At 50.0% G+C, this 14,553-nt stretch overlaps 1 protein-coding gene across 1 annotated transcript in view; it reads left to right on the top strand.

Annotated features, from left to right (window-relative positions):
• Positions 1-14,553, top strand: part of LOC139373141 (unconventional myosin-X-like) — a 59,697-nt gene that overhangs the window by 35,042 nt on the left and 10,102 nt on the right. The window contains exons 3-23 of the mRNA XM_071113277.1: positions 132-290; positions 2,798-2,985; positions 3,370-3,504; positions 3,581-3,705; positions 5,168-5,181; positions 5,393-5,477; positions 5,616-5,722; positions 5,890-6,019; positions 6,205-6,323; positions 6,600-6,746; positions 7,022-7,122; positions 7,350-7,416; positions 7,839-7,931; positions 8,331-8,591; positions 8,716-8,796; positions 11,429-11,553; positions 11,858-11,975; positions 12,098-12,490; positions 12,720-12,986; positions 13,121-13,723; positions 14,411-14,534. Of these exons, the coding sequence (XP_070969378.1) occupies positions 132-290; positions 2,798-2,985; positions 3,370-3,504; positions 3,581-3,705; positions 5,168-5,181; positions 5,393-5,477; positions 5,616-5,722; positions 5,890-6,019; positions 6,205-6,323; positions 6,600-6,746; positions 7,022-7,122; positions 7,350-7,416; positions 7,839-7,931; positions 8,331-8,591; positions 8,716-8,796; positions 11,429-11,553; positions 11,858-11,975; positions 12,098-12,490; positions 12,720-12,986; positions 13,121-13,723; positions 14,411-14,534 (3,442 nt within the window). The remainder of the gene's footprint in view (positions 1-131; positions 291-2,797; positions 2,986-3,369; positions 3,505-3,580; positions 3,706-5,167; positions 5,182-5,392; positions 5,478-5,615; positions 5,723-5,889; positions 6,020-6,204; positions 6,324-6,599; positions 6,747-7,021; positions 7,123-7,349; positions 7,417-7,838; positions 7,932-8,330; positions 8,592-8,715; positions 8,797-11,428; positions 11,554-11,857; positions 11,976-12,097; positions 12,491-12,719; positions 12,987-13,120; positions 13,724-14,410; positions 14,535-14,553) is intronic.

Below are 14,553 nucleotides of genomic sequence, written 5' to 3'. Positions count from 1 at the left end.
TCTCCACTCCCCCTCTCTCTCCCCCCTCCTCTTTATTTCTTTCTCTCCCCCCTCCCCTCCCCTCTCTCTCCCCCCTCCCCTCTCTCTCCCCCCTCCCCTCTCTGTCTCTCTGTCCCCCCCATCCTCTCTAGGTATTGTATCTCCAGCAGGCTGAGGTGTCTAGAGAGAGAGTGTACGCTATGCATCAGTCCAGTATAGATGGGGTGGAGGACATGTCCACTCTGGCAGAACTACACGAAGCTGCCATCATGCACAACCTCTACCAGCGCTACCAGAAGGACAGCATCTATGTAAGTCACACACTAACACACACACACACACACACACACACACACACACACACACACACATGCGTGTGCTATACAATGAATGCCTCCCCTCCTCTTCCGGTAATCTCCTGGCTAAAGGCTTTTGACAGGAAACACAAATCAACTTATATCATCGCTTCTTCTGAGCGTCTGTGCGTGTGTGTGTGTGTGTGTGTGTGTGTGTCTGGGGAGGTGGTCTATAAATTACACACTCTTACAGTAATGTAGCGCAAAAGGTGACGTCAAAGCACAACACATGGTTACTAGCTAAGTAGTTCACATCTGCTTTACTGGCACCCAGCCTCAGCCCTACTACCCATAATGCACCTCTCCACAGTGGTATACAACATTACTGTGTTATGGGGAAAGATTTGAAATCATTAATCGACAGAATCATGAATTGACAGGCAGACAGACACAGAACATAGAAGGAAACATGGATTAAAGGACACAGAGACACACAGAGTGACCTAATGTAGATGAGGGGACACACTGTGTGTGTCTGTGTGAGACAGGGGGCACGGCGGATGACCTTATCGAGATGATGAGGAGGGATTTCCTTTAAGCTGATCGCATTAGTTCACCCGGTGTGCTGGTCAGGTTTCTGTGTCAGTGTGTGTGTGTGTGTGTGTGTGTACACGCGCACGTGTGTGTGTGTCAGAGAATATGCGGAGCACAGAATATGATCCGATGTGAGGCTTGCTGACTTGATGTGTCAGCTGAACGTAAGGGAAGTAAACAAGGACAACTGCTATTTTCTAATACTCCAAAATGGCTGCCCTCCTCTCTCTGCTCTCCTCTCTCCGCTCTCCAGCTCTGTTCTCTCCTCTCTCCGCTCTCCAGCTCTGTTCTCTCCTCTCTCCGCTCTCCTGCTCTGTTCTCTCCTCTCTCCGCTCTCCTCTCTCAGCTCTCCAGCTCTGTTCTCTCCTCTCTCCGCTCTCCTCTCTCAGCTCTCCAGCTCTGTTCTCTCCTCTCTCCGCTCTCCAGCTCTGTTCTCTCCTCTCTCCTCTCTCCTCTCTCCGCTCTCCAGCTCTGTTCTCTCCTCTCTCCGCTCTCCAGCTCTGTTCTCTCCTCTCTCCTCTCTCCGCTCTCCTGCTCTGTTCTCTCCTCTCTCCGCTCTCCAGCTCTGTTCTCTCCTCTCTCTGCTCTCCTCTCTCCGCTCTCCAGCTCTGTTCTCTCCTCTCTCCTCTCTCCTCTCTCCTCTCTCAGCTCTCCGCTCTCCAGCTCTGTTCTCTCCTCTCTCCGCTCTCCAGCTCTGTTCTCTCCTCTCTCCGCTCTCCTGCTCTGTTCTCTCCTCTCTCCGCTCTCCAGCTCTGTTCTCTCCTCTCTCCTCTCTCCGCTCTCCAGCTCTGTTCTCTCCTCTCTCCTCTCTCCTCTCTCCTCTCTCAGCTCTCCCCTCTCCAGCTCTGTTCTCTCCTCTCTCCGCTCTCCAGCTCTGTTCTCTCCTCTCTCCGCTCTCCAGCTCTGTTCTCTCCTCTCTCCGCTCTCCAGCTCTGTTCTCTCCTCTCTCCTCTCTCCGCTCTCCTGCTCTGTTCTCTCCTCTCTCCGCTCTCCAGCTCTGTTCTCTCCTCTCTCCTCTCTCAGCTCTCCGCTCTCCAGCTCTGTTCTCTCCTCTCTCCGCTCTCCAGCTCTGTTCTCTCCTCTCTCCTCTCTCCGCTCTCCTGCTCTGTTCTCTCCTCTCTCCGCTCTCCAGCTCTGTTCTCTCCTCTCTCCTCTCTCCCCTCTCCAGCTCTGTTCTCTCCTCTCTCCGCTCTCCAGCTCTGTTCTCTCCTCTCTCCGCTCTCCAGCTCTGTTCTCTCCTCTCTCCGCTCTCCAGCTCTGATCTCTCCTCTCTCCTCTCTCCGCTCTCCTGCTCTGTTCTCTCCTCTCTCCGCTCTCCAGCTCTGTTCTCTCCTCTCTCCTCTCTCAGCTCTCCGCTCTCCAGCTCTGTTCTCTCCTCTCTCCGCTCTCCAGCTCTGTTCTCTCCTCTCTCCTCTCTCCGCTCTCCTGCTCTGTTCTCCCCTCTCTCCGCTCTCCAGCTCTGTTCTCTCCTCTCTCCTCTCTCCTCTCTCCTCTCTCCTCTCTCAGCTCTCCCCTCTCCAGCTCTGTTCTCTCCTCTCTCCGCTCTCCAGCTCTGTTCTCTCCTCTCTCCTCTCTCCGCTCTCCAGCTCTGTTCTCTCCTCTCTCCGCTCTCCAGCTCTGTTCTCTCCTCTCTCCTCTCTCCGCTCTCCTGCTCTGTTCTCTCCTCTCTCCGCTCTCCAGCTCTGTTCTCTCCTCTCTCCTCTCTCCGTTCTCCAGCTCTGTTCTCTCCTCTCTCCGCTCTCCAGCTCTGTTCTCTCCTCTCTCCGCTCTCCAGCTCTGTTCTCTCCTCTCTCCTCTCTCCTCTCTCCAGCTCTGTTCTCTCCTCTGTCTGTGTTTCTCTGAGTAATATATAGTACATTTTATCCTGGTGCTGGATACAACGTGTGTGTGTGTGTGTGTGTGTGTGTGTGTGCGTGCGTGTGTCTCAGACCAACATAGGCAGTATCCTGGCAGCGGTGAACCCTTATAAACAGATCCCAGGCATGTATGACCTAGATAGAGTTGAGCTGTACAGTCGACACCACATCGGAGAACTCCCGCCCCATATCTTCGCTGTAGCCAATGAGTGTTACCGCTGCATCTGGAAACGACACGACAGCCAATGCGTCCTCATCAGGTGAGATTTGATTGGTCGAGTATGAAGTTGTTGTTTAGACCTTACCCATCTGACCCCTTATCCAATCACATCCAATGAAGATTCACTCATTAATCTGATTGGTTACAGACCAAAGGCTAACTCAATATCTATTAACCAATCACTGTGTAATATATATTATAGTCCAGACAATAACATGCAAATTGTGTTAACCTATCAGATTAATTTGGTGGAGAAGGTCAGAGAAGGGTTAAGTGTGGTTTTTAGGGTGTGACCTTATGTGTGTGTGTGTGTGTGTGTGTGTGTGTGTGTGTGTGTGTGTGTGTGTGTGTGTGTGTGTGTGTGTGTGTGTGTGTGTGTGTGTGCGTGCGTGCGTGCGTGCGTGCGTGTGTGTGTGTGTTCCAGTGGGGAGTCGGGGGCTGGAAAGACAGAGAGCACCAAGCTGCTGCTCCAGTTCCTGTCTGTGATGAGCCAGAACTCTGCTGGGACGCCTCCTTCTGAGAAGACCACGCCAGTGGAGCAGTCCATCGTTCAGAGCAGGTACACACACACACACACACACACACACACATAACTGTCTAAATACACACACACTAACATTCCTCTCTGTGTGCAGTCCTATCATGGAGGCGTTTGGGAATGCCAAGACAGTGTACAACAACAATTCTAGTCGCTTTGGGAAGTTCATCCAGCTCCACTTCTCCCAGAGCGGGAACATCCATGGTGGATGTATCGTTGACTGTATCCTTCTCTCTCTGTCCCCAGTCCCTCCCCAGTGGTTCTGTCCCCAGTCCCTCCCCAGTGGTTCTGACCTTCTCTCTCTGTCCCCAGTCCCTCCCCAGTGGTTCTGTCCCCAGTCCCTCCCCAGTGGTTCTGTCCCCAGTCCCTCCCCAGTGGTTCTGTCCCCAGTCCCTCCCCAGTGGTTCTGACCTTCTCTCTCTGTCCCCAGTCCCTCCCCAGTGGTTCTGTCCCCAGTCCCTCCCCAGTGGTTCTGTCCCCAGTCCCTCCCCAGTGGTTCTGTCCTTCTCTCTCTGTCCCCAGTCCCTCCCCAGTGGTTCTGTCCTGCTCCCTCTGTCCCCAGTCCCTTCCCAGGGGTTCTGTCCTGCTCTCTCTGTCCCCAGTCCCTCCCCAGTGGTTCTGTCCTGCTCCCTCTGTCCCCAGTCCCTCCCCAGTGGTTCTGTCCTGCTCCCTCTGTCCCCAGTCCCTCCCCAGTGGTTCTGTCCTGCTCTCTCTGTCCCCAGTCCCTCCCCAGTGGTTCTGTCCTTCTCTCTCTGTCCCCAGTCCCTCCCCAGTAGTTCTGTCCTTCTCTCTCTGTCCCCAGTCCCTTCCCATTGGTTCTGTCCTTCTCTCTCTGTCCCTAGTCCCTCCCTAGTGGTTCTGTCCCCAGTCCCACCCCAGTGGTTCTGTCCTTCTCTCTCTGTCCCCAGTCCCTCCCCAGGGGTTCTGTCCTTCTCTCTCTGTCCCCAGTCCCTCCCCAGTGGTTCTGTCCTGCTCTCTCTGTCCCCAGTCCCACCCCAGTGGTTATGTCCCCAGTCCCTCCCCAGTGGTTCTGTCCTTCTCTCTCTGTCCCCAGTCCCTCCCCAGTGGTTCTGTCCTGCTCTCTCTGTCCCCAGTCCCTCCCCAGTGGTTCTGTCCCCAGTCCCTCCCCAGTGGTTCTGTCCTGCTCTCTCTGTCCCCAGTCCTTCCCCAGTGGTTCTGTCCTGCTCTCTCCTTTCCCCAGTCCCTCCCCAGTGGTTCTGTCCTTCTCTCTCTGTCCCCAGTCGCTCCCCAGTGGTTCTGTCCCCAGTCCCTCCCCAGTGGTTATGTCCCCAGTCCCTCCCCAGTGGTTCTGTCCTGCTCTCTCTGTCCCCAGTCCCTCCCCAGTGGTTCTGTCCCCAGTCCCTCCCCAGTGGTTCTGTCCTGCTCTCTCTGTCCCAAGTCCCTCCCCAGTGGTTCTGTCCCCAGTCCCACCCCATTGGTCCTGTCCTTCTCTCTCTGTCCCCAGTCCCACCCCAGGGGTTCTGTCCTTCTCTCTCTGTCCCCAGTCCCTTCCCAGGGGTTCTGTCTTGCTCTCTCTGTCCCCAGTCCCTCCCCAGTGGTTCTGTCCTTCTCTCTCTGTCCCCAGTCCCTCCCCAGGGGTTCTGTCCTGGTCTACAGGGACCTCCAGCCATAACACATCATATCTGTTCAACATGTTTAACCTCCTTAACTCCTTTCCTCTCAGATTTACTGGAGAAGGTAATGTTCTACCCCCTATCTGGGGCGGTCGTACACACACACACACACACACACACACACACATACATGCATATGCATAGTCACACACACACACACACACACAGTCACACACACAGTCACACACACCCACACACATACAGTCACACACCTCACACATACAGTCACATACACACACACAACTTGTTCTAGACCTGTGTTCCTTCTACTGTAGAACCGCGTGGTGAGACAGAACCCTGGAGAACGGAACTACCACATCTTCTACGCCCTGCTGGCCGGAGCCAACAAGGAACACAGGGGTGAGGAGAGTTCTGTCATGTTGCAATATGGTTGTTGGGATGTTGACAACAACATTATCAATGTTGTGGTCAAATTGTACTTATGTTGCCCCAATGTTGTGGTAATGTTGGTTGTCCTGATGTTGCCTCTCCTATCAGAGCTGTATTTCCTGGATGACCCTCCTGAGTCATTCCACTACCTCAGCCAATCAGGCTGTCTCAAAGACAAGAGCCTGGACGATAAACAGCTCTTCAACAGCGTCATGGTTAGTGTGTGTGTGTGTGTGTGTGTGTGTGTGTGTGTGTGTGTGTGTGTGTGTGTGTGTGTGTGTGTGTGTGTGTGTGTAATATTTGTATGCATGTGTGTGTGTGTGTGTAATATTTGTATGCATGTGTGTGTGTGACATTGTAATACTGAACATTGATCATGTAGGAGGCGCTGAAGGTGATGGAGTTCACTGAGGAGGAGACCAGAGACGTGTTCAAACTGCTGTCTGGAGTCCTACAGCTGGGCAACATTCAGTTCATGACCGCCGGAGGAGCGCAGATCACCACCAAACAGGGTATGTGTGTGTGTGTGTGTGTGTGTGTGTGTGTGTGTGTGTGTGTGTGTGTGTGTGTGTGTGTGTGTGTGTGTGTGTGTGTGTGTGTAAGTGTGTAAGTGTGTAAGTGTGTGTGTGTGTAAGTGTGTGTGTGCGTGCGTGCGTGCGCGCGCGCGTGTGTGTGTGTAACGTGTCTCTCTCTCCAGTGCTCAGTAATGTCAGTGAGCTACTTGGGCTGGACTGCTTCCAGCTGTCTGAGGTGCTGACGCAGAGATCCATGATCCTCAGAGGAGAAGAGATATGCTCTCCGCTCACCATAGAACAGGTACACACACACACACACACACACACACTCTTGCACATACACACACACACACAGACACACACACACACTCTCGCACATACACACACACACACACAGACACACACACACACTCTCGCACATACACACACACACACACACAGACACACACACACACTCTCGCACATACACACACACACACTAACACACACTCTCGCACATACACACACAGGGACTGACACATACATTTGCATTAACACAGTGCACAGATGTTTCACTGCCCCCCCCTCTCTCTTCCAGGCGGTGGATTCCCGGGACTCTGTCTCCATGGCTCTGTATTCCCAGTGTTTTTCCTGGATCATTCTCCGGATCAACCAGAAGATCAGAGGGAAAGACAACTTCAAGTCCATCGGAATACTGGACATCTTCGGCTTCGAGAACTTCCAGGTGAGGTGTTCTGTTCCAACTTCCATCATTGTCCAACACACACAATCACAATCACACACACAATCACTCACAAACACACAATCACACACACACACACACAATCACACACACACACACACAAATGACTGACAGTATGACACGTATGACTGACAGTTCGAAACCAGTTCATCTCTATCCCACTGAGCTATCTCACTACCCACGTATACACAACCACACACACACACACACACACTCGTTCTCTCCATATCTCAAAGGTGTGTGTGTTGTTCCTCTAGGTGAATCGGTTTGAGCAGTTCAACATCAACTACGCCAACGAGAAGCTGCAGGAGTACTTCAACAAACACATCTTCTCTCTGGAACAACTGGAGTACAACAGGTAAACACACACACACACACACACACTCACACACACACACACACACAGATACACACACAGAGATACACACACACACACACACCCTCTGAGACACACACACACACACACACACACACACACACACCCTCTGAGACACACACACACACTCACACACTGAGACACACACACACACACACTGAGATATACTCACACATTCTGAGACCTGTGATAACGCTGTGTGTCCATAGAGAGGGAGTCCAGTGGGAAGCCATAGACTGGATGGATAACGCTGAGTGTCTGGACCTCATAGAGAAGGTAAGAGACCACAGTTGTCTCTCCAATGGCACTCTACAGATGTAGGATCTTAATTTGAACGAGTTTTCTACCGAAGGAAAAAAATCCTGCAGCAACAATAAATGTGAATTATTAGGTGGATTATAATTATACATTTTTGTAGGGGTTGATACATTTTTGGTAAAGGGAAAATCATAGTGGAAATTACGAACTTCAGAAGCCTTATTAAACCTCAAATACACTACAAGTTTAAAATGAACTTAATTGCTAGAGTTGTTGTCTGCAACAGGGTGACCAAATTAAAATCCTACATCTGTATTCCCTATTTAGGATTCAGCCCAACACAGTGTTGCTGCTGTAATGTTCATGTGAAGTTGATTTAATGTTGATGTAATGTTACTATGACGTAAATCTGACGTTTTGGTTGTGTGTCTCTCTGCCAGAAACTGGGGATGCTAGCATTGGTCAACGAGGAGAGTCGCTTCCCCAAAGGGACAGACTTCACACTGCTGGAGAAACTACACAGCAGGCACTCTGTGAGCCATACAGTACACACACAGACCCAATACAAATGACCCCGCTCCACCCAGGCACACACACACACACAGACCCAACACAAACGACCCCGCCCCACCCAGATACACACACACACACACACACACACACACACACACACACACACACACACACACACACACACACGCCACAGGTGGCTGGTGGCACCTTCATTGAGGAGGATTGGCTCATAGTAATGGCTGGAACAGAGTGTACTTAATGGTATACAACTCAAACACATAGTTTGCTACCAATCCATTCACTCCATTCCACCATTATTATGAGCCATCATCCCCTCACCAGCCTCCTGTGACACACATGCTACTATGTGACATTCATTCATATGGTGGGATATAACTTGTCTCCTCCTCCCTCTGCAGACAAACCCTTACTATGTGAAGCCTCGACTGGCTGACCATCAGTTTGGCATCAGGCACTATGCTGGAGAGGTTCTGTATGATGTCACCGGGGTTCTGGAGAAGAACAGAGATACATTCAGAGACGACATCCTCAACATGCTGAAGGAGAGCAGACTGGACTTCATCTATGATCTGTTTGAGAGAGTGGGCAGCAGGAACAGTGAGGAGACTCTGAAGATGGGAACAGCCAGACGCAAGCCTACCGTCAGCTCACAGTTTAGGGTGAGAGAAGTTGTATGTTTTTGTGTGTGTGTGTGTGTGTGTGTGTGTGTGTGTGTGTGTGTGTGTGTGTGTGTGTGTGTGTGTGTGTGTGTGTGTGTACTGATTCTCTGTGTCTTTCTCTCAGGACTCTCTCCATTCCCTTATGGGCACTCTGAGTGTGTCCAACCCCTTCTTCGTGCGCTGCATCAAACCCAACAACGAGAAGGTTAGCATTATCTATTGCATATCTATATCTTTCACACTACATATCTATATTAGCCCCAAAAGTCCAACCTATCACTTTACATAAACTACATGACCAAAAATATGTGGACACCTGCTCGTCGAATATGGGACTTAATATGGAGTTGGTACGCCCTTTGCTGCTATAACAGCCTCCACTTATCTGGGAAGGCTTTCCACTAGATGTTGGAACATTGCTGCGGGGACTTCCTTTCATTCAGCCACAAGAGCATTAGTCAGGTTGGGCACTGATGTTGGGCGATTAGGCCTGGCTCGCAGTCAGCTTTCCAAATCAACCCAAATGTGTTTGATGGGGTTGAGGTCAGGGCTCTGTGCAGGCTGGTCAAGTTCTTCCACACCAATCTCGACAAACCATTTCTATATGGACCTTGCTTTGTGCACAGGGGCATTGTCATGCTGAAATAGGAAAGGACCTTCCCTAAACAAAGTTGGAAGCACAGAATCGTCTAGAATGTCATTGCATGCTGGAGCGTTAAGATTTCCCTTCACTGGAACTAAGGGGCCTAGCTCGAACCATGAAAATCAGCCCCAGTCCATTATTCCTCCGCCACCAAACTTTACAGTTGACACTATGCATTCGGGCAGGTAGCATTCTCCTGGCATCCGCTTAACCTAGATTTGTCCGTTGGACTGCCAGGTGATGAAGCGTGATTCATCACAACAGAGAACGCGTTTCCCCTGCCTCAGAGTCCAATGGCGGCAAGCTTTACACCACTCCAGATGACGTTGCTTCCAGAGAAGTTTGGAACTCGGTAGTGAGTGTTGCAATCGAGGACAGACGCGGCTGAGCCATTGTTGCTCCTAGACATTTCCACATCACAATAACATCACTTACAGTTGACCGGGGTAGCTCTAGCAGGGCAGAAATTTGACGAACTGACTTGTTGAAAAGGTGGCATCCTATGACACTGAGCTCTTCAGTAAGGCCATTCTACTGTCAATGTTTGTCTATGGAGATTGCATGGCTGTGTGCTCGATTTTATACACCTGTCAGCAACAGGTGTGGCGTGAAATAGATGAATCCACTTGTTTGAAGGGCTGTCCACATACTTTTGTATACACTACAGTTCAAAAGTTTTACAACACCTACTCATTCAAGGGTTTTTCTTTATTTTTACTATTTTCTACATTGTAGAATAATAGTGAAGACATCAAAACTATGAAATAGCACATATGGAATCATGTAGTAACAAAAACAAAAGCTATGAAATAGCCACCCTTTGCCTTAATGACAGTTTCACACACTCTTGGCATTCTCTCAACCAGCTTCATGAGGTAGTCACCTGGAATGTATTTGATTTAACAGTTGTGCCTTCTTAAAAGTTAACTTGTGGAATTTCTTTCCTTCTTAATGCATTTGAGACAATCAGTTGTGTTGTGACAAGGTAGGGGTGGTATAAAGAAGACAGCCCTATTTGGTAAAAGACCAAGTCCATATTATGACAAGAACGACTCCAATAAGCAAAGAGAAACGGCAGTCCATCATTACTTTAAGACATAAAGGTCAGAAACCATCAAGCGCAATGATCAAACTGGCTCTCATGAGGACCGCCACAGGAAAGGAGGACCCAGAGTTACCTCTGCTGCAGAGGATAAATTCATTAGATTTACCAGCCTCGTAAATTGCAGCCCAAATAAATGCTTCACAGAGTTCAAGTAACAGACACATCTCAACATCAACTGTTCAGAGACTGCGTGAATCAGACCTTCATGGTCGAATTTCTGCAAAGAAACCACCACTAAAGGACACCAATAATAAGAAGAGACTTGATTGGGCCAAGAAACACAAGCAATAGACATTAGACCGGTGGAAATCTGTCCTTTGGTCTGGAGTCCAAATTGGAGATCTTTGGTTTCAAGCGACATGTCTTTGTGAGACATGGGGGTGAACAAATTATTATGTAGAATTCAAGACACACTTAACCAGCATGGCTACCACAGCATTCTTCAGCGATACGTTATCCCATCTGGTTTGGGCTTAGTGGGACTATCATTTGTTTTTCAACAGGACAATGACTCAACACACCTCCAGGCTGTGTAAGGGATATTTTACCAAGAAGGAGAGTGATTGAGTGCTGCATCAGATGACCTGGCCTCCACAATACTCCGACCTCAACCGAATTGAGATGGTTTGGGATGAGTCTGACCACAGAGTGAAGGAAAAGTAGCCAACAAGTGCTCAGCACATGTGGGATCTCTTTCAAGACTGTTGTAAAAGCATTTCAGGTGAAGCTGGTTGAGAGAATGCCAAGAGTGTGCAAAGCTGTCATCAAGGCAAAGGGTGACTACTTAGAAGAATTTCAAATATAAAATATATTTTGATTTGTTTAACACTGTTTTGGTTACTACATGATTCCATAGGTGTTATTTTATAGTTTTGATGTCTTCACTATTTTTCTACAATGTAGAAAATAGTAAACATTTAGAAAAACCCTTGAGTAGGTGTTCTGAAACGTTTGCCCGGTAGTGTACATAGTGTACCTTTGTGTGGTAAGACACTCTTTACCAGACATCAAACTCCTTGAACATAGGGTGACACAAATGTATATCAGAACTTATTGTAACCAAACACCTCTGATCTGTGACCCTTGTAGAACCCGAGCGTGTTTGACCCGGAAGTGGTTCTGAACCAGTTGAGGTATTCTGGAATGTTAGAAACCGTTAAGATCCGCCGGGCCGGCTTCCCTGTCCGCAGAACCTTCAAAGACTTCATCAGCCGGTCAGTGTGTGTGTGTCAGTGTGTGTGTGTGTGTGTGTGTGTGTGTGTGTGTGTGTGTGTGTGTGTGTGTGTGTGTGTGTGTGTGTGTGTGTCAATGTGTGTGTGTGTGTGTGCGTGTGTGTGTGTGTGTGTGTGTGTCAGTGTGTGTGTGAGTATGTGTGTGTGTGTCTGTCTGTCTCTTCCCCCTGCCCCTCTTTTTGTAATTCTCTCTCTCTGGACTTGTGTATGTAAATAAACTTTGTTTGTTTTAACTTTGTTACTCTTTCACTTCCTCTTACTCCACCTCTGTCTTCCTCTCTCTCAGGTATCAGATCATTCTACAAGAGAAGGGGGGTGGAGCGGGGGATGATAAGAAGAGGAGTACAGACCTGCTGACCAAATACGATCGTGCCAAGAAGGAGTGGCAGCTGGGAAAGACCAAGGTAAGACTGCAGCAGAACTTTAGTGGACTTAACACCAGTGGATGCCAACAGATGTTGAAGTGACATTTCACCCGGCCCACCCCTCAACCTCTCACCCCTGACGTCACACCTCTGACCTCTAGGTGTTTATGAAGGAGTCTCTGGAACAGCGTCTGGAGAAAGAGAGAGACGAGGTTCGCCGTAAAGCAGGCATGGTCATCAGAGCCCACATCCTCACCTACATCGCCAGGAAGCACTTTAAGCGTGTGAAGGAGAGCGTCGTCACCCTCCAGGGGTACCTTCGTACCCACATACAACGGAAATGGTTTCTACGGCGATGCTTGGCGACGCGGGTACTCCAAAAACACAGACGAGGACAGGTGGCCCGCGCAAGCTGCCGTCAACTCAGAGACGAGAGGAGGAAGAGAGAGGAGGAGGAGAGGAAGAAGAGAGAACAGGAGGAGGGAAAGAAGGAGGGAGAGGTGGAAGGAGAGAAGGGGGGAGGAGTAGAAGCAAAGGCTGCTCAGGGTTCTGAGGTGAGCTTTCTCTTCTCTACTCTTTTCTCTGCTCACCCCTCTTTTAGAAAATGGTCTGGTCCTATACTATCATAGGAATGGGCTCATCCATGTCATCAGATATAGGGATGTCATGAGATGACACCTGACGTTCTTTATAATTTCCTCTCGTTCTCTCCCTCTCCACTCCATTGTGTCTCTCTCCCTTTTCTCCCTCCGCCTCCTCCCTTCTCCCTCTCTCCCTTTCCAGAAAAAGGAAGGAAAGACGGAAGAAGAGGCCCGTCAGATGGAGGAGATCTTGCGTATAGAGTTGGAGATCGAGCGCCTACAGAAACAGAGGGAGGATGGGGTCTCCCAGCTCTGTGAGTCCTCCAGGCAGGAGCTCCGGCTACGCCGGGACGCAGAGATCAAGAGGCTGAAGAAGGAGGCCTCTCGTAAGGCCACAGAACTAATCGACCTCCTGGACTTTGGAGGTCTGGATCCTAGTTTAGCCACCGCGGCTAGCGCTAGTGTAGAGGTTGGTGTTCAGTATTTCCTGAAGAGTGTTGAGATTGTTCTTCTGTGTCCCTCTCCTGTGTCAAGTTGGATATGCTTAAAAGATATCTGGCCTTATCTGCCCTGACACTAACCCCTTTTCTCCCTGCCCTCCAGCTGCTCCAGGAGGGCCCAGCCATGGCCACGGCCGTAACCCAGGAGGAGGAGGTGGACGAGGGCTTCCATGCCGAGGAGGAGTGCACTGTCCCTCTCCTCCCAGACTTCCCTCCTCCAGCCGAGGCTGACGCTGCCGTGGACCAGGATATGTTCGCCCACCTGCCGCCCCCTCCACCTGCCTTCGCTGAGGGCTCTACTGCTACACCACCTCCCCCTCTCCTCGATTCATCCTCACCCACTCCCGTCCCTCCCCCGCCTCCCCCCTTACCAGTTGAAGATGGCTCTGCCACCCCTCCCCCACCATTGCCTCCTGGAGAGGGGGAGGGAAAAGGAAAAGAGGGGGAGAAAAAAGAGGGTGATGGAGGGAGGACAACGAGTATCTTGAGCCTCGGAGAAGGGGAGGAGCCGATCTACAGCATGCCGGTCGACAGCGGCGAATCAGATTACGACGAGGAGGAGGGCTCTGTCACCGCGGGAGACGATGGTTCCGCTTCCGGGCAGAATAGCAACAGAGGCAGCGCGGCCATGACGGAGGAAGAAGCTCTGAGGAAGTCCACGTGCACCAACGCCAGCATAGAGTCATACAGGGGCAGCTCTGACTCAGTTAGTACACACACACACATATTCACACATACACACACACACACACATTCACACGTTATCGCTGTGTTTTAATAGGGCGTTGGGCCACCACAAGCCACCAGAACAGCTTCAATACACCTTGGCATAAATTCTACAAGTGTCTAGAGCTCTATTGGAGGAATGCGACGCCATTCTTCCACAAGAAATTCCATCATTTGGTGTCTTGTTGATGGTGGTGGAGAACTCTGTCTCAGGCGCCGCTTCAGAATCTCCCATAATTGTCCAATTTGGTTGAGATCTGGTGACTGAGACGGCATATCGTGAAACATCAGCAAGTTGAGCAGTCTTTGTCACTGAAGCTCCTGCCAAACGTGATCCAACAGTCTCCCCTCTTTCAAAGTCACTGAGATCTCTTCTTCTAGCCATGGTCACCAAAATAATGGGCAACTGGGCCTGCCAAGCATTTTTAAACATAACCCTAAGCATGATGGGATGTTAATTCCACACCCGTGTGGAAGCACCTGCTTTCTGTACACTTTGTATCCCTCTTTGTATCCCTTGTTTCCTTTATTTTGGCAGTTACCTGTATATATACGTAGATAGATAGATAGATAGATAGATAGATAGATAGATAGATAGATAGATAGATAGATAGATAGATAGATAGATAGATATATAGATATTGAGGTATATATCTGTGTTGTCCAGTACATAGAGAGTGATGATGAGCATGATGAGCTGTTGGACACAGATGAGGAGGTACACAACGGCAGGGTCACTCTTCTCAACGGGAATGGACCTCCGTACTTCCATAGTTACCTCTACATGAAGGGTGAGTACAAACACAAACA

This window comes from Oncorhynchus clarkii, chromosome 18, assembly GCF_045791955.1.
Source record: "Oncorhynchus clarkii lewisi isolate Uvic-CL-2024 chromosome 18, UVic_Ocla_1.0, whole genome shotgun sequence".
NCBI lineage: Eukaryota > Metazoa > Chordata > Actinopteri > Salmoniformes > Salmonidae > Oncorhynchus > Oncorhynchus clarkii.
This window is presented reverse-complemented; position numbering and strand designations above follow the sequence as displayed.